The sequence below is a fragment of the Sarcophilus harrisii genome, chromosome 2 (assembly GCF_902635505.1).
Source record: "Sarcophilus harrisii chromosome 2, mSarHar1.11, whole genome shotgun sequence".
NCBI lineage: Eukaryota > Metazoa > Chordata > Mammalia > Dasyuromorphia > Dasyuridae > Sarcophilus > Sarcophilus harrisii.
Window position 1 is genome coordinate 448,012,719 of NC_045427.1, and position 20,318 is coordinate 448,033,036.

Genomic DNA, 20,318 nt, shown 5'->3' on the forward strand with positions numbered 1-20,318 from the left:
AAATGTGAGTTGTTTTGCCCTTTCTTAGATACTTCATGAGCATCCATCATATTCAGAGCTCTATGGTAGGTACCATTGGGTCCTCCCAAATGAGAGTATAATGGAAGCAATCCTGGTCTGGGAGTCAGAGGACCTGGGTCAACAACCCTGGGAAGAAAAGAGTACAAAGGTTATTATTCTCAAAGTGCTGGTGAGAAAACTTGAGCTGGCATTGCCACCAAAGTGGTGTAGACTTTGGTCATCTCATGCTTGGACAATTACCATAGTCAAATGGTTGCTCTCCCTACCTCAAGCCTTTTCTGGCTACAGTCTGACCCTCTGTCAGCTATCAAAGGGAAATTTTTCTAAGTCCAGATCGGACCTTGTCACCTTCCTATTCTGTAAACTTCAGTCTCTGCCTTTTACATCCAGGGTCAAATATAAAACCCTCTTTGGGGAATATGAAGACCTCCCCAACCTGGTCCTTTGCTACCTCTCCAGTCTTCTTATTCCTTGTACCCGCTTTGTTCTCTGTGCTCCATTGCCCCTAGTTTCCTTGCTCTCCTTCCCACAAAACCCTCCATTTCCTAACTCTTTGTCATTTCAGTGTTTGATCTCCATGCTTGGTATTCCCAGTCTTTGGTTTCCCTAACTTTCTTCAAGTCTCAATTAAAATCCTCTCTTTCACAACCCTTAATGTTTGTGCCTTCCCTATGAAATTATTTCCAATTTATCCTGTTTATATCTTGTTTGCATATGATCTCCCCCATTATTTTGTGAGCTCCTTGAAAGCAGAGCCTTTTATTTCATATTCCCAGTAGTTAGTACAGTGCCCACAAAATGCCATAAAAGGTGCTTAATAAGTGCTTTTTGACTTCTTGTCTCATAGCAACTTGGCAGAGCCAGAACTAAACTGACCCATCTAGTGTTTTGTACTTGTTTTCTTAATGTTGACTTTTTTTTCTTCTTCTTATAAAACCATAGGAATAATAGCTCTCAATTCATTGCACTTTAAGGTTTACAGCAAATCATTGTTGTCAAAACAATTATTTGAAGAGGATAATGCAAAATATTATTATCCCTATTTTAATAATGAAGAAACTGAAGCTCAGAATGGTCAAGTAAGTTTGCCTAAGGTCTGTTAAGTGCCAGAGCTGGGGCTCAAGTCTAGATTTCTTGCTTCCCTGAAAGCACATACATTGCAATGTGGTAGCAGTGATGTAAGCATAAATTAGAAGATATGTAAAGTTCTTGGAGCTTTTCTTGGGCATGAGAAGTACTCTCTGTGTTATTTTTCCTAATTCTGGATTTCTTAGTGTTATTTTTTTCTAAGTTAAAGAAACTGTTTTGAGTTCTGGGATGACAGGGTAAAGATAATAGGAAAGGGTGAACAGAGGCCTGCCTATCATTTAAGTTGTCTGCTACAGAATATATTTATTTTCACGAGACTTAAAAGGCTGGCTCATTAATCTCCCCAGGCTCCTATTCCAACTTACTTTCACTTTGTCGATTTTTAGTTTTTAATTTTTGGTCTGAAAATTTCAAGAGTAACTAGCACATTGCCCAAGGTTTGTATTTCATAGAATAATAGACTCTGAGTTTCAGAGGGAACCTCGGAACCCAGAACACAGTGAAGTTAGAACATAGAATAGTAGTAGTTGGAAATTCCCCAATCCCTCCATATTGGGAACACGCTTTTTCTCCTTACGCGTAATAGTGTGCTGCGTTGTACATTTTGGTTATCCGAGCTTGTCTCCCTCCCTAGAACTCCACCAGGGCAGGGACTGCTCTCTCTCCAGCAGTGAGCGTCTGATCTGGACACAGGGACTGAGTACTGTTCGAATGAATGCATGATTTGGAACAGCACCTAAGAGACATCGGACAGTCTTTGGTTTCACAGTGGTGAATACTTAAGGCCCAGAGAGGTGCGATTACTGGTCCAAGGCCCAACTCAAACTCTCACGATGAGTTAGTGCCAGAGCCGCTACCAGAACCTGGGGCTTCTGTGTCCAAGCCTCGCTTTCCTTCATTACCACATAGTAAAACAGAGATAAATGACTCAAGTTCATTCTTTGAACAATCACTTGCTCATAAGGGACCAGGAGGTATCCCAAGAATGGGAGCGTTAGTGTGCCATTGGCCCTGTGGTTTATTTCCAAACTCCCAAGGCTGAAAATATGATCGCTCCTTTTCCCAGAGTATAGAGTGTCTTATTTTTTGAAAAAGGATTAGTCATATTTGATTACATGAAAAAAATTTTTCTTCATCATCATAATATCAATTCTCATGTTATGCTTGACTGGCTTCATGGCTTCCCCATGCTCCATTAGTTATCCTTAGGGCAAAAATTAAATGTTTTTACACAAGCGAAAAATATCTGCTTCCGTTTGGCTAAGAGGTGCAAGATCCAGATGTTCTCGAATGTTCTTCTTGTAGCCCCGGCATCTGGCTGCTCTGCAAGTTTCATAGGGAGGTTTTATGAGACAGCTTTGAAGTAAATTGTGGCCTCAAATCACATGATGGCTAAAGTTGCATAACTTTGGAACTTGATTTTATTTTTTACAAGAAATATAAGTTTGGCTCAAAGAGGCAGCCAAGCTTGAAGTCACAGGGACTGGGAGTTAGGGGGTGCGCATTCCAGGTTTCTCTCTGCCACCAGTTTGCTGTGGGACCTTGGGGTCGGTCACTTGTCTCCTCTGGGCTTCGGTTTCCCTGATGTAGAGATCATGGTATGAACGCTGTCTGCCTCCTAGAAACTTGGTGAAAATCAAATGAGATGATTCTATAAGGCCTTTGTAATACCACGTCCGACCCTCAGCCTCATCTGAAAAGGAAGCGTGAAATGTGAACTAATATTCCTGCACAGCTTCTCTTTTTAAAAAAGATTATGCTTAATTTATTTTGACATTCACTTTTTTAAGTTTTGAATGTCAAATTCTCTCCCTTCCTCTAGGACAGCATCCATTGAGAAGGCAAGCAAGATGATATCAGTTACACATGTGAACTCATGCAAAACATATTTCCATATTAACCAAGTTGCCAACTCCTCTCTCCCCCAAAACATCCAAGAAACATAAAATAAGTGAAAAAAATCCACTGGCCTTTTCCAATGCCTCTTTATGATGTGGAGCTTTTCTCTGCCTTCCTAAATAGCTGTGTATTTACTTATATGTTTATATATTGTATCTCCTTAGTGTAACATAAATTGCTTGAAAGCAAGGACTCTTCTTTCCCTTTTTCCCTCCCTCCTTCTTTGCTTACTCCCTCCCTTTCTCCTCTCTTCTCCTCTCTCCTCTCTCTTTCTCTTCCTCCCCTCTCTATCTCTTGGGTCTCTTTCTTTCTTCTCTCCCTCTGTCTGTGTCTCTTTCTCTCTTCCTTCTCTCTCTCCTCTCAGTCTTTCTCTCTCTCTCTCTCTCTCTCCCTCTTCCTCTTTCGTTCTCTCCCTCTTTTTCTCCCTCCCTCTCCCTTCCTCTCTCTCCTTCCCCCCTCTCTCCCTCTCCCTCTCCTCTCTCTCTGTCTCTTTCTCTCTCTCTGTCTGTCTTTTTCTCAGTCTCTCTTCTCTCTCTCTCTCTCTCTCTCTCTCTCTCTCTCTCTCTCCCTTTCTTTCTCTCTCTTCCTCTCTCTTTCCTTCTCTCCCTTTTTCTCCCTTCCTTTCTCTCCTTTCCCCTCTCTCCCCCTCCCCCTTCTGTCTCTCTCTCTCCTTCCCCCCTCCATCTCCTTCTCTCTCTCCCCCCCCCATCTCTCCTTTTGTACCTCCCTGCTTATGTTAGGCACTTAATAAATGCTTGTTGGTTTAGAGGAGACCCCAGTCTCTCAAAGAGTATGTAGTTTAGTGGAAGTTTTACTAGGTCCTATAAAATTGGAAAGCTTTGTGTTGTAGGCTCAGTAATGGATTATGCTCATCATTTGAAGTTCAGAGTAGCTATGTGGGGAAATGCTTATGACGAAAAGGTTGTCCATGAGTTAATATTATTTTAATCACAGCAATTCATAAATTTATCTATTAAGGGTGTGGAGAGAATGAGACCTACATCAATGGAGAAAGCATCCACAGTGTTGAAATCAAGGATTATTAAAGAAATAGAAGTCTCATCATTAGAACAGATTTTTCTGGTGCCAGGAAGGCTTGGAAGAGGATAAGGAATATCATCAAGGAAGAAAAAAATAAAATTTAGTATCCCCAGGAGGCAGAAAATCCCAACTTCCTACCCTGGGTATGAAAGTTATCCCTAGTGCACCTGTGGGCACATTAGTCAGCATACCTTATGAGTCACCTCCTTCAGAACTATGGCTGGTACCATTAGCTCTTCACAAAGAAAGGTGCTAAGAAGAAACAAGTGTTTGTAAAGCTGTTGTAAAGGGAGAAGAACCACCTGTCTACCTGATAACTCTTTTCATCATCTGGTTGTTGGTAGGGTTCAATTCAAGAAGTAAATTGTTAATTTGGATACAGCTTCAGTTAATTAATTTATTTATATATTCATATATGTAAATATGACATTTTTTCATTAAAAGCAAGATTCTTGTATTCAGTCTAGTAGGGTCGATGAGCTAATACTTCATGGAAACCCCATTGGACTGGGAGCTGAAGAAGTGCAGTTCTAATCTTAGTTTCCTTTTGGGGGCTTACATTCCCTATCTCTTAAATGAGTATGTGGGACCTCTGAGCACTTTTTCCATCTTAAAATGAGTTTATGTTCAACTCATAACATTCTATGAGTTGGAGTCCTTTAACATTCTGTGCCACATTTTCTAATGTTCAATGTTCCAAGGTCTCTTTCACCTCCAACATTTTCATTTTTGGGTGTGAGAGGGATACAGAGGTCCATGGAAGGAATCAGAGAGGCTTTGTCCATGGAGCAAGGAGCACTGAGGCCGGACTCCGAAGGATGACAGATTGGGGCATCCTAACTGCACAAATAAACCAGATTCCATGATGTCCAAGCAGATCTTTAGGGGTGGAAAAAGCATCTTTGGCCAGAGATGAGATAGATGCCCTTTTAACTGAAGTATGTGGGTGGAGGGAAGGATTCCAAGCAGAAGAGGAAGTTCTTTATTGATATTATTCAAATATTGGCACATCCTGCTTGCTCAGTTGTCTCTGGGGAGCCTGGAACACCTTTAAGGGTATTGACTTATTCAGGTCTTTTTGCTCCCAGGTAGAGAATAGTGAATCTCACTGGGTCTCTATTTGTTTAATGATTATATAGTGTTGACATAACAATGTGGGAAGAAACTCTGGGGAATAGGGCTCCTTTTAGGCCAGTATTTGCAGTTGATGGGTTTTGGTGTCTGGCACAAGTGGGGCAAAGCCTGGGCATCTCCTCACATCTATTTTAGCTCCTGTAAAGGGTCTGACTGAGCTCTGTTTGCTTCCTTTATTTTTTGATGTTTCTTTTTCACTATGAATTTGGCAGTTATCACAAATATAACCATTTCAAAATACAAAAAAAAACAAGAAGAGAATTGTAGAAGAAACTGATCTTTTTATTATATACAAGTATGTTGTTTTAAAAAGAAATTATACTTGTGCTTGTAAGGAGTGGGTGTGAGTTCAGGGCAGGGCTTTTGAGGGACTTTATCCTCTAAGTGAGAGAAGTTGTTGACTCCATTTGGCCTTCGAGTTATAGCCATCTTCCTACCCTGCCACAGGGCTGGTAGCAGGTATTTATTTGTATGTGTGTGATTTGAAAGATGAGTGGGACTCAGAGGGAGAGCAACCACACAGAAAGCTGAGAAGCAGAAAATGAGCCATTAGGGATACAGGGCAAAGAAGGGGTGCACAAAGCAGAACAGAAACAGAAACTAAGACAGAACCGGGCAATGACAGCAGCAGAAAGGAGGGACAAAGAAAAAGGAGGCCAGAGACATAAAAGAAAATAGAAAAAGGAGAGAGGGGTTAGGGAGAAGGGAGCCAAGGAAAGAGAAGCAGAAATGGGTGAAGATTGAGAGAGGTAAGGTGTGGGAATGGAGAACAAGGAGCAAGGTAAGAGAGGGAAGAGGATGATGAAGCTTTCTGCAAAGGATTGAGTCAAAAAGAGAGCCCAGCACCAAATGTTGAAGTACTGAAGTTCCCTCATGAATCTGACTTTAAAAAAACAAGATCAAGAGAGAGGAGCAGGATCTATTTCTTTTTTTTTTCTTTAGAAGAATAACATTTTTATTATTAGTTTTCTCCTAAGACTCAGTACTTAACCAAACTAGATTTTTCTCACCTTTTCCTTCATTCATGCCATCCTTTCACTCCTATTTTTTTTCTTTTTTTTTTATTTAATAGACTTTTATTTACAGGTTATATGTATGGGTAACTTTACAGCATTAACAATTGCCAAACCTCTTGTTCCAATTTTTCACCTCTTACCCCCACCCCCTCCTCTAGATGGCAGGATGACCAGTAGATGTTAAATATATTAAAATATAAATTAGATACACAATAAGTATATATGACCAAACCGTTATTTTGCTGTACAAAAAGAATCAGATTCTGAAATATTGTACAATTAGCTTGTGAAGGAAATAAAAAACGCAGTTGGGCATAAATATAGGGATTGGGAATTCAATGTAATGGTTTTTTGTCATCTCCCAGAGTTCTTTCTCTGGGCGTAGCTGGTTCAGTTCATTACTGCTCCATTGGAAATGATTTGGTTGATCTCATTGCTGAGGATGGCCAGGTCCATCAGAACTGGTCATCATATAGTATTGTTGTTGAAGTATATTATGATCTCCTGATCCGAGCAGGATCTATTTCATAAGGAATTTGACTACAGTGAAGCTGAAATTAAAAAACCAAATCAGTGAATGTCTGAGGCATTTGAGTCCATCATATAGGTCTTGGGGAAAATCTTTGCCTAAGTAAAAAGCTTAAACTTTTGTATGAAGAGAACTTTCTCTTGAATTGGCAAACCTGAAGTTGAAGTAGAGGCTCTAGAGTGGGGAGTCAGGTAGACTTGGGTTTGTCCTGACTCCTCCACCTGTGACTCCTATACTGTCTAGCTTTGTGACCCTGAGCAAGTTACTGTGCTCTGTGATCATCTCCTCATCTGCAAAATGGGGTTACAAGGCATGTTAAAATAAAGTACTCTGGAAATGTAATTGCTTTGGAGTTACTTGTAATCTCTGGTTTGATTATAGCTCTGGAGGCTCCATGAAGTTCTAAAAAGTCTAAAAATGGAGCCTAAAATGTTTGGTCAAGGGCCTAATTATCCAGTGGTTCCAACAGGGGCTCCCAGGAGTGCTGACCGGAATCATGAGAATCATGGATGGTTGTCATGCTTGCAGCTTGGCATGTTTGCACATGATGGGCAGGGGGCAGCAGCAGAGCCACTGACCTTGGACTCAGGACACCTACTTTTGAGTCCCTACTCTATGACCAAATGTCCCTGTGACCTATTGAGTCATTTGAGCTCATTGAACGTTTGCTTCCTCATTTGGGGGGGGGGTGAGGAGTGGGGGGTAAATCATTCCTACACTTCTAACCCCCAAGAAGACTTAGCTGACTTCCAGCGTGTGGAAATGAGAGTCTTTACCGGGACAGGGGCTCCCAGCTTAGACCGGTTTGTGGTCTGTGTCCATTACCCAAGGACCCATTTCTCCAAGAGAAGGTCTGCTGCTAGGAGAGGAACTTTTTTCAGCCACAAAACTTCCTGAGAACTATGTTAGGTTCAGGTGCAAACTGCACTGGAAGAGATGCCTCACAAGCAGTCGTGTATGGATCTTTGGGAGCAAAGCAAGTCCTTCATGGTTATAGAGAAGATGCTTTACATTCAGCCTTTCATTTGAACTTCACCCCAAACCTGTACGATGGGGAGGGCAAAAAGTATTGTTCCTCTTTTATAAATGATGAGATTGAGACTCAGACTAGTGACTTGTCCAAGGTCTCCCAGGATATATGTGATTTCAAAGATCAGAAGGACTTGGAGGGAGAGCGGAGAGCAGGATTATCAGGAATGAAGATTGGTGTGAACCTGAGTTGCCTTACTCTACTGAGCCTCAGTTTCCTTTTCTATAAAATTCGATAGCACTATACCACTTAAAGGAGATTATATACTTGTCTAATTGATCTAATTTTTTTAAAGATAATTTTGAGGCAGGCAGGAAGACCAGAACAATCAATAAGGTAGTGTTGATCGGGAGATGATCTTTTCCCTTTCATTATTAAGGAAGCCAGAGAACAGACCACCCCAAGTGTTTCCAAACCTTGCCTCCTGCTAAAGCTTGCTCTTTTTCCCAGTCCTCTCAGACCAAGTTAGTTCTGCATTATGTAAATGGAACCTAATGAATGTCTGACTTGGGAACATCCAGATACCCAGACATGTTTCTGAAACTTCCCTGGGGTGGTGGAATCCTATGTTGTAATCTGTAGCATTTTTGTTTTTTTGCCTTTTCTTTGCTCTTTGTCCCTCTCCCATCCCCACCCCCAGGCTTTTTTGCTATTTTTTTTTTTAAAGAAAAGATCATATTTTATGAACCAGACTTACATGCTCCAACTTTCTGTGACCTAAGGTTCTTTCTGCCTATTATTATTTTATGTTCAAAGGACCCTTCTAGTTCTTACATTCTACATTCTCTGGTCTAACATTATATATTACTAAGATATCTGAAGACAGTTCAGTCTTTGCTAGCTTAAACATTTATCTCATTTCCCCAACAATTTTGATGGAACATGGTCCTGAGTCTTGCATGTTCTGATTGTCTTCCTAGCTTAGATGGGTTCCAGCTTTTTAACATCACTCCTAAAATGTGACATTTGGAACTGAATTTGATATTCTGTGAGTCTTAATTAGGGAAGAGGACTATTTGACGTGATATCCTTGCGTCGTGGATAGTTAGTATGTTCCATCAGATGAAGAGCTGAGGGAGACCTGAACCTTCAGTTTATGCCTTTTTTCCTGACACAGTACCATACAGTTCTGTTTATATGCTACAATTTGATCAGACAATTCATGGCATCAGCTTGGTTTCCAGTTTGGATCTTGCATTATGTTGTCCTCTAACTTCATATCCTCTACTTATTCCATTCCCCACTGCCTCTGGTGTGGACATCTAAGGCTGCATTAGCATTTTGGGACCTGCTTTGTCATACTATTGGCTCATACTAAACTTATGATCCATTAAAAAAAAGACCCAGATTATGGCGGGGTTTTTTTTTTTCATTTCTGTGAATTACCATTAAGCCACAACTTTCCTATCCTGTGCTCAGTAGTTGTAAATATTCTGTCCCCTCATTCTTGGAGTTTCCATCTCCTTCCTCTTACCTGTTCATACTCCTTTGTACTGTCCAGGAATCACATCATTTGGCGAGGGCTCCAGATGGGCGGCTGCAGATGTGCTGGGGAATCACTAATTACGTCTCTGGAAGCATTTCTGGGGACATCTGTGGTCTTTATTTGGAAGGTGAGCGCCTGATGATTTAATACAAGGGAAATAATACCAGCATCATGATTCCAGTTTTAGGATAGAAGTCTGATTACTGCTTTGGGAAATTCAAGTAATTGGCTGAGGCCATGTTTATGTCCTTTTTTCTAGACTTGTCTGCTGCTTGAGAAAGTTAAGAACTCTTTTCTCTTTTATAGGAGAACAATCAAAAAGTTTACTTATCTGTCTGCCTATCTATTTATGTGTGTGTGTTTGTATGTTTATATATGTGGATATGTGTACGTATATCTGTATTTACATGGTCTTGTGGTTTCTCCATTCAAACTAATTTAATTAATTGGAAAGGACCTTAAAAATTATATCATTAAGTTATATTGTACATATCTTTGTTTTACACCTGGGGAAACTGAATCCCAGAGAAGGAAAGTGCCTTACCTAAGGTTTAGTGAATTTTAGAACATAGAATGTTAGAGCTGAGAAAATATGAAAGACTGAGAAGTTAGGGGAGAGAGGAAGGATAGACGAGCCTTTATAAAATAAGGCAGAGGCAAAAAAAATCTAAACCAAACATTCAGAACTGATGGCACCAAGTAAATACCATGGCTACATAAGGGAAAATAATTAAACAGGAATGAATGGACACAGAATCCTGAGAGTGACTTTGAAAGGAAAAAAGGACATTTTATGTTCAAATTTCATTTCTTTAAATATAAATGAGATAATATATGTAAAGTACTTTGGAACCATAAAGGACTACATAAATGTCAATTATTACTAAAAGTTGCAAAGCCAGTTTGATTGGTTGTACTGTTTTTTATATATATATATATTTTTTTATCATATCCCATTTCTGTGACAGCATCGATTGAACAAATATAATTAAGATGATGTGATGGAGACAAACTTAAAAAATAAAAAAATTTTTTAAGTATTTCAGGACATAGCATAAAATGTTATAGGTGATACGTGCCCTTGAATTACCATTATAAGATAGAATGTTGGATTTTTAAAAAATCTAGAATGTCAAAGGAACCTTTGAATAAGAATCTAGCCTAACTCATTTTTCTTATGAAGAAACTTATGAAGAAAAGTCATATAGAGAGTTATTGCCAGAATTTAGCATTCTGGCATATAGCATAAAATATAGGTGTAGGTACCCTAGAATTATCATTAGAAGATAGAATGTGAAATTTTTTTAAAAAGATACTAGAATGTTAAAGGAACTTTGAATAAGAATCTAGCCTAACTTGTTTTTCATATGAAAAAACTGTGGTCCAAAGTCACAAAGAGTATTATTGAATCTGTGGTTTAGTTCCAATTATTGACAGGATCTTATTGAACCCATTTCTTCTTAATACTACAGTGGTCTCTCTTTCCAAAGGTGTCTGATCAGTTAGAGAGTCCCCAAGATTCTTAGGCCTTAATTTCTTATTTTGTAAAATAAAGATATTAGACTAGCTGATTGCTAAGTTCCCTTCTGAATTCTAGCAGCAACATCCTATGTTCTAACATCGGTCTTCTGAGGTTGGTTCCAACTGTAAAAGTCTATCTTCAAGGGTTTCTTTCAGTTCTGATTTTGTATTTTCTAAGGTCCCTTTCTAATATCCTACAACTCCATGGCCAGGCCTTATTAGAAAGTACTGTGCTTTAACCAGTGAGATGCTCAGCCATGGACACTCTGGAAGGGGGCCCTGGGGCCCTCAGAATCCGGCAATAATTTAGTTCCACAAAGAGGCTTTCTTTGCCAAAAGCTCTTCTGTATGATGGATGGGATTGAAAGGTTGATCCGACTAAATTGCGATGTGAATACTAACGACAGAGATATTTCTGCTGTGAAATATTCCTACTAGGCATCCTAGCGGTGGTGTAAATGTTGTAAGATAATGGACAATAAAAGTCACTCACAAATAATACTCTCCCAGGACCCGCTTGCCTTTCTTGCCCTGGGTACACTGAACCAAGGAGGTAATGTAATCATGAGGCGGAGATAGTCATTTAAATATATGGGTTATCTCCCAAGCATCTTGTCAGATTTATTTTATTGTGGCAGAGCCATGGGGGGAGGAAGAAAAATCAGGCAGCAGAACTCAGAAAGTCCTCACTGATCTTGTGGTTACTCGTATGATGTTTTAGCATCATTTTGCTGTTTCCGAGAGGCTGTGTCTGCGTGGGAGCCCGATGAGCTTCTTGGGGGGTGGGGGGAGCCCCAGGGCTATTTCTCGAGACCCGTGTTGGAGCCCTAACCTTTGGGCCCCTGGTTTGCCTTCTGCCTGGGGGAGGAGAATTATTGGGCTCCTCATTTCCATTTCCGACTGTTATAATAGCACTGGTATTACAGGAGTTGTCTGGGCCAATGTGGCTTGTTGTGTAGAATAGTAGGTTGTATGTGTGTGTGTGTGTGTGTACACACATATGTAAATATATAAATATATAATATAATAATAATATAGTAAAAACTTCTAATATAATAATATGTAGAACTGCAGAATCTTAGATCTGGAAAGAAAGCCTTAGCACACAGAATGCTAGAGCTAGAAGAAGCCTTAGAACAAAGGCAGTAATAACAACTAACATTCCCGTAATCCTTTAAATTGACAAAGAACTTTCTTCACACCAGCCTTGTTAATCAGGGTGCTGCAAATAGTTGTTTACCCATTTACAGATGAGGAAGTCTTAGTTCAGAGAAGTTACTTGCTCAACACCACAAGGCCATCAAATGTCAGATACAAAATTTCAAAATCAGATCTGACTTTGAGTCCAGTGATTATCCCTTAATACCAGTTTAGAACACAGTATCATAAAATATTCAAATGAGCAGGTCCAGCTGAATGTTGGAATTTAGCACACGGAATGTTAGATTATTGATCTACCTTTTCTGGACAAAAGGTAATACTGAATAAGAGGGTGGGGAAATTTAAGCCATTGGGAATGTTAATGATGACTTACTTGCTTGTGCTCATATGGTAGGGAGTCAGGTCTGACGGGTCTCCTGATGGCCTGGTTAGTGCCCTGGCTGTGTGCAAGGCACTGTTCCAGGTGGTACAAAGAAGAACTTAAATTCATCTGAGGTGGGAGGGATGTGATACGGTTACAGGTAAGTAAATGCAGAGTATTGTAAGGCAATTTCAAGAGGGACAGCTGGAGCACCAGCTTTTGTGTGATGGAGATAGCGTTGGAGCTGGGCTCTGAAGTAAGTTAGGGATTTTAGGAAATGACAGAGTATGTCATAGTTGGGGGAGATTACCTGTGCAAAGCCAGGGAGACAAGAGATGAAAGGTCATGGAGGAGCCAGTTTGGCTGGAACAGAGAGTATGTGGAATGCAGTGATAGAACAGTGGCTGGGAGGCAAACTGTGGAGGGCTGTTGAGAATTTTGTATTTTATTAAAGAACAGTTGGAATCTTGCTCCTTAAGAGACAGCAAGAAAGTGACATTGTCAGGTCTGTTGTAGAAATATGGCTTCTGGGTGATGGATGAATGGGAGAGCTGGAAGGTCACTTAGGAGGCCTTGGGAATGGTTAAGAAAAGAGGTGATGAAGACCTGAATTAGGGGGGTGTTATGGAGAAAATTTATAGACTTGGTGACTGATTCCATATGTGGAGAAGCAACAGGCAGAGACTGTTAATAACTGACAATATAAAGTGGGTTGCTGAAAAGATGGTGGTGGTTCCATGGGTATCTGGTTTCTTGGGTGTAAAGATCCTATGAAGACCAGGGTTCTAGTCCTACCTCTACTGTTCGGTAACTGTGTGACACTTCCCCTTCCAGTATTTCAGGTTCCCATCTGCAAAATGAGAGGTATGGGATCCAATGCTCTCTGATGTCTCTTCCAGCAATAATTATCTCCCCTTTTAGCTCTAGTGCTTTGATCTTGTGATCCATGAATTTTATTTAAAATTTTAAAAAAAATATTTCACCCATGGATTTTAATTCAGTTCAGCAAATATCATAGTAAGCACTATGCCAGACCTGTGCAGCCATGTAGTTCAGGGGACTAAGCACCAGATCTGGAGACAGGAGGATTCACCTTCCTGAGTTCAAATCCTGTCTCAGACACTTACTGGCTGGGTGACCCGGGCAAGGCACCTGATCCTGCTCGCCTCAGTTTCTTTCTTTATAAAATGAGCTGGATAAAGAAGAAAGACATCCCATTGTCTTTGCTGAGGAAATCCCAAAAGGGCTCGCAAAGTGTTGAACAGGACTGAAAAACAACCTAACAATGCTAGGCTTGAGAACACAGAGTGCACACAGTCTGAGACCCTTATGGAGTTACCCTCTGCAGTAGGTACATTTTTAAGTAAACATGGGATTTTTGAAGAGGGAGAGAGCCCTTACTACCAGGAGGATAGGGAAAGTAGGAAGTGGCAAGTTGAGTTAAATAAAACAAGTAATTTCATTTTTAAAGGGAAAGTGGGAATTTCTGTGCACCTTCTAAGCTAGGTGAGACCTGGGCAGAGTTACTAACTTAAAAAGCTCTAGGAACAAGTGTGTGATGTTTTTCAACTTTACCTCCCAGCATAGGATGAATTAATAGTTGTCACTGCTGCCATTTTAGTCACTCCAGTGATTTAGAACAACTCTCAGCAGTTTTATTTTTTAAGGTGTGATAAATCTTAAGTTAAATGTGGGGTATAATAGAAAGAGCTTGGAGGCTGGTCAGTTTAGATTCTAGTCTTCGCCCCACCCCTCATTCTCTGTGATCTTGGGCAAATTACCTTAGCCTCTCTCTCAGTTTTCCTTTCCCAGGTTATTAAAAAAGAAAGGGTTGGACTGTATGGCCTCTATAAAGCCTCTTTCAGCCTTAACAGTCTATATACTAGGAGTGTGTGTTTTGCGGTTCCTTCTGGATCTACCCTTCGGTGTAGTACCTTCCTGATGAGATAATGTTCCTTTTTAGATGTTACACTCCATATTCTGTGTTCCAACATCCTTTGTTTTCTGCCCTAAAAGTGTGTGCCGCTTTTTAATCCTTAACAGGATGCTGCTGAAGGACCCCGCTAGCTCTTATCTGGTGGGTTTCAGCCGTTTATAATTTTCAGTTCTTTGTCTGGCTCAGCGCAGCTGGCTTTGTGAGGATTTTGTAATGTTTGTGGACCGGTCCCTCATTCCAGGCCTTCTTCAAGTATTACTCCTTGTCTTTGGGGTAGTAGGTTGCAGTCTATTGGAAGCTGACTTGCTGAGATTGTTTCTAGAGAGAATTTTGGCAGGGATGGGATGGGGTGCTTATAGTAGCGCCATGATACATCTAATCTTGAAGGAACAAGCAGAGGACATTTTTAAAGAACTACTTTCCAAAGTATGTGGTTGGGTGAACTTCCTTAAAGCAGAAAACTTTATCTCTTACTTGGTATTTCCTAGTTTTTAGGTATAGCTTAGGGAGGAGTTAAAATATCTAGGAAAGCAAATTTTATATTCCTTGGAGTTATTTCTGCTTTTTTTTTTCCTTGCCCACTGAGGTCTTTGTAGATGTCACCTTGTGGCTGGCTCAGAATCTGGCCCTTAGTACTCTCCAGGGTAATTCCAGACTATAGAGAGACCATGAGATTGCAAACTGGCACTCTTACTGGACAAAGAATTGGAGGAAGAACTGCATCTAATGTATGGGATGGTAAAATAAAGTCTCTTGTATGGTACATGTAAATACTTTTGAATTTAAATAATTTTTTAAATTCGTTTTTTGCTAGGAGGGAGGGGGACAAGGGGATGAGATAATTGGAGTTAAGTGACTTGTCCAGGGTCACACAGCTAGTAAGAGTTAAGTATCTGAGGCTGATTTTGAACCCCAATCCTCCTGACTTCAGGGCTGATGCTCCAACCAATGTACCATTTAGCGACTCTTTTGGCTTTCACTATTGAGGATGATAGCTTGGTAGAGGAGGAGTCCTAGATTTAGAATCAGAAGGACTTAAATTTGAATCCCAGCTCTGATTTTGATTAGCTCTGTGACTTTTGAGCAAATCATTTATCACTCATAGTTTCAAATTTCTCATCTGAAAAATGGAATTTGCCTATACTGTCTATTTAACAGGGTTGTCTAGGGGAAAGTGATTTGTAAACCTTGAATCACTATAGAAATGTGAAGCACTATTATTATTATCTACTTGATAGAGCTGTTGTGAATGAGGGAGAAAATAATGTCTATCACACTTTATAAACTTTGCAATGCTTTGTGGAAAAAATATTACAGATTGTTAGTGTTTTAAGGAGTAAAAGAGATGTTCTGGTCCAACCAGTTAGGTGGTTTAGAAGGTTAGGTTAGAAGTAGATTAGAAGGTTGAATCTGGAGTCAGGAAACCTTAAGTTCAAATCTGGCCTCAGACATTTACTAACTAGGTGACCATAATACTAACATCTGTAAAATGGGGGTAATAATAGTACCCCCATTGTTTTGTTTTGCTTTGTTTTGAGGATCAGGTGTTAAAGTATTTATAAAGTGCTTTTCTAACCTTAAAGCTTTATCATCTTCAGCCTCCTCCTTCAACAGATAGGGATGCTGATTTAGAATTTGCCCAACATCACACAATGAGTGGGTGACAGTTGAAGTTTGAATTCAGATCTCTTGACTCTGTCAGCTGTATGAATATGAGGTGGGCTGTCAAGAACAGTACTGAATTTCCAGCCAGTGGGATGTGTTAGAGAATAGGATCTCTTTTCAAGTTCCTCATGTACCAGAAGACGTCAGAGGACCCTTCCAGTTCTGATACCTTTTTGATTTGAACTTTCTCCTCAAAGTCTTAAGTCACCCAGTGTAATCCCCTGTACTTCCCCAGAGCTATTTAACTTTTATTTGTGGTTTCTTATCTTTTCAGTGGTAGGTAGGTGGTTGATAGAGCCATACTTCACACTAGCATAGGAGAGTAGGCTGGGATTAGGTTTGTCCTCAGCAGGAAAATGATTACAGATGGCTTCAGATCCAAGGGATGTGTGACCCTCTACTCTGGGCCCAGCCTTGCTTAGTTGTACAATTTTCTTTTTCCTTCCTGTGACTTGTATGATAGCACTTCCTATTTCAGGGAATCTGCCCACTTTGATTCCAAAGTAACTCTCCTCAGTCTTTTTCTCTTTTAAGTCCCTCTTCTCTTTTATTTCCCTTTTCCATTCCACCTATTCCTGCTCTTACTCCTTCCTTCAAGCCATCTTTTCCCCAGAGTTGCTTCATGTATGTAAGTTCTTACACTTAGGTCTATATGGGAAATATTTACTATAGGATTATAGGTTTTCCAAAGGCAGGCTGACCACTAATAGTTTTAAACATTTCTGTTCCATCTTTGTCTGTTCTTGCTCCAGATAACCTCATTGTTGTTGTCCTTTTACCAAGACTATTCTTTTTAATGATTTTGATGAAGTTTTCCCCGTGGAGGAATTTCAGGTGAGGTGCTAAATGAGGAGGCTACTAGTTCCTGAATGATTTCATTAAACAAATTATGATCTGTCAATATCAGTGAAATGTTCATGGACTGATTGAATGTTAGAGCTTGAAAAGAATCCCAAAGATCATCTAGTGATCTAAATCCCTTTAAAAATTATTATTTTGTTAATAAAAATTTTTCTACTTTAATTAGGGGGAGAGAAATCTCTTAACAAATATGCATAGTTGAGCAAAAGAATTTCTCACACTGGCATTTGTCTAAATATATCTGCTTTCTCTGCCAGCAGGTGAATAGCACAGATTATTATTGGTCCTCTGGAATCACAGTTAGTCATGTCATTAATAAAAGTATTTGTCTTTCACTTTAACCCCTTAATTTTACAGAGGAGGAGATTGAAGTACAAAGTGGTGATATGACTACCTGGTAGTTACACAGTCTTGGAGCATCTCGGTTTTCTTTACTAGATACCTCCCCACTGCCTTTTGACTACTCTTAACCAAATGTTGGTGTTAACCCTAATGCTCAAAGCCTAAATATTGTTTCTTATACCCTTACTCAAATACAACCTCTTTTGCTTCCCCTTTCCCCCAATTGCAATTTTAATTTCTCTCATTGCTAGTCTTTCTCCCACACCACTCCTTAAAAAAATACTCTTCCTACTTGAATCCATGGAACTGTGACCTGCTTTGTTGCCATTTCTTAGGACATTAATGATTTGGCCCCTCTCCAGAGAGGATGGAACCAGTTATGGGCTTTTTCGAGGGAACAGGGAGAACTTCTAGTATAATTTCTCTTGTTTCCTGTTGTCACCTTTAGCCGTAAAACAATTGTTAGGGGAGGAGGAGGAGGAGGAAGAGGAGGAGGAGGAGGAGATACTTCTTTTTCTGTGCCAATATTTTATTACCAGGAGAAGGAGACTTGGCAGAGGTATTTGGATTGCATTTACTAATAAGTGAGAATGATTCCAAGATACATAATCATAGCATAGTCTATTAGAGCTAGAGGGGACTTCATAATGGATATTGGAATATTGAATCTAGACTGTTTCTGTGTTCTTAAGTCCCTTTCTACACTCTCTGATTCTATAGCACTTTACTTTTTGCAAAGAACTTTTAAGAAGCCTGGGGAGAATTGATATTACTATCATTTTGCAGAGAAGGCAAGACCCAAAGGAGATAAAATGATTTAATCACACTCAAGTTAGTGTTCTTATAGACTGTTAGAGCTACAAGGAACCTTAGATATCATCCAGTCTATTGTCTTCCTTCCAAAGATAAAATGCTTCAGACCTGAATAAAGGAAGGGTCTTAAGGTCACACAGTTAGTAAGTGCTGGAGCTGGGACTTAAGTCCAGGTCTCCTGACTTAAAGTCTAGTACTCCCTTTCAGAAGACCCTGCTGCCTCTTCAATAAGCTGTATGATAACAGAATTTATTGTGAGCTTTTTTCTTTATATCCCTAGCATTTGACACAGTGACTATTTTAGAGTAGATGCTTATTAATGCTTACAACTAACTAAAAATCTTCCTGGATAGGTTTAAATGGTTATGTTGTTTTATATGTGAACATATGTCTTGGGTCACAGCTCTTGTTTTAGATGTGGATTTAGTACTCCTTGGGTCAGATTGTATGAGGAAGAAGGACCCACTCTTTAAGTTTGAAAAGAATACTCCATTTGAAACCAAGGGATCTGGGTTTGAATCCCATTTCTGCTACTTAATGCCCATGTGTTCTTAGGCTCTGAAACCTATACATCTGTTGCCAGTAAAACATTTGTCAAACCAATCCTTCTTTTGACATTATTTTCTGTGGAACTGACAGCTCACAGTGGAACAGTTGGAGGATATCTGATGTAATCAGCTCCAAGTTTAATGTCTGGTTTGACCAGGCTGCCTTCGTTTTTGGGTCTGAGATCTTGCTGCTTCCTGTCAAGTGATTAAGCTGTCACACTGGCATCCCCAGAGACTGAGTGAGAGGAGGGGTAGGACTCTAGCTTCTGAACCTACATTGTACACAGCCTTAAGAAGAAGAAGAAGAAGATAGAATTGGAAGGGACCTTAGAGAGCATCTGATTCAAGGAACTTAGTGTACAGAAGGGGAAACTGAGGCTCAGAGAGATTAAGTGATTTATCTAGAGTTCTTTATATCTAAAGATACTGGGATTCAAACTCAAATTCTTCCCCCCCAATACAGCCTTCTTTCCACTAAACCATAATACTCTATTGTGGCATCACAATAATAACAACTCCCATCTTCATAGTTCTTTCCAGTTACAACACTTCTAGTCTCACCATAAAGTGGACAGGAAAGGAACTGTTATTTTCAAATTAAATTAAATTATTAAATTCTAATATTCTGTGTTCTCACTTTGGGTTCTAAGGGCTTCTCCAGTTCTAATACTTTATATTCTAAGTTTCCTTCCAACCCTAACATTATATGGTCTTATGTTTGGACATTCCATGTTCTAAGGTCCATCCCAACTTGAATAGTCTATAACTTTGTTGAGCAAAGTTCATCTAACAAAAAAGCCACAGTTAAAATAGTGCCCACTTCTAATGAGTTAACTATTCTAGCCCAAAGCAAATTAAAATCACAACCATTATTTCTTTGACATCTATGCAAAAGCCTAATAGATAAATGATATTTGTCCAGGATAATTTTTTTATATTTCTTCTCTCTCTCCACCCCCACCTCATTTCCTATTTCCCTTCCAAGAAATATCTTTTTTATTAATGGAGAAAAAGATGGTGATGGTATTGAAGTAATTAGGGAAAGAAAAAATAATTGACAGGACTTTAAAATTACTGGAAACCCATAGCATATCTTATATGTAGAATCTTCTTTGAAACCTCAGTAAATTTTAAGGAAATGAAAGAAAATAGAGATTTCTTAGTTTGGCAGTCAAGCCCTCCACAATCCACAATCTACCTGACTTTATCTGATCCTATACCCTTTCACAAACTGCGTTCTAGCCAAACTGGAATATTTGTTAGAAGATCAAAGCACTGGAAGGGGCCTTAGAAGTTAGTTCAACCCTTAATTTTAGAGATGTTCATAAACCTTGGCCAAGGTCACAGGAAGGCAGAGATTTGAACCCATTTTCTCTAATCCATTATTCTTTGATCTAACCTTCCTCAGATATTCCTAGAGCAAGAAACTCTTGTTTAGAGCTCTTCATTGCCTCAGTCACATAACATCTTGTTTCATGCTTATCTGTGTATATTTATTTAATAATGAGTTGTAGAATTTGAAATTTGAAATGACCTAGAGATCATCTACTTTAGTACACTTATTTTTCATTATTATTATTTTTTAAAGGGAGGCTTAAAGATAGTAAGAACAGACTTGTGGGAGAATTGTTTCCTTCTGTTTGCTTTTTTATAATACAGTTTTATCGATGCCTTTTGTTTTTATATCACCGTCATTTTCAGATATATGACTCCACCTCCAATCCCTATCCAGTGACCGTTCCCTTTGAACAAAGAAAAAGTTAAGCAAAACAGTAGCATGTGTTTGCTGGCTGTGTCTGACAGTGAATGCAATCTTCCATAGCCATTGTCATCCACCTCACCAAGGAAAATCTCAGTGCCCTCAT

At 39.5% G+C, this 20,318-nt stretch overlaps 1 protein-coding gene across 4 annotated transcripts in view; it reads left to right on the plus strand.

The window, feature by feature from the left end:
* The window catches only part of NEK6 (NIMA related kinase 6), a 126,718-nt gene that overhangs the window by 19,623 nt on the left and 86,777 nt on the right, over positions 1-20,318 (plus strand). The window contains exon 1 of one of the 4 annotated variants that reach the window (XM_031954279.1): positions 9,261-9,372. The exons of 2 other annotated variants lie outside the window; for them this stretch is intronic. In XM_031954279.1, coding sequence (XP_031810139.1) covers positions 9,289-9,372 — 84 coding nt within the window. In that variant the 5' untranslated portion in view covers positions 9,261-9,288. Of the gene's footprint in view, positions 1-9,260; positions 9,373-11,843; positions 12,241-20,318 lie in introns of those variants that run through there. One more of the 4 variants, XM_031954282.1, reaches the window with a different exon arrangement.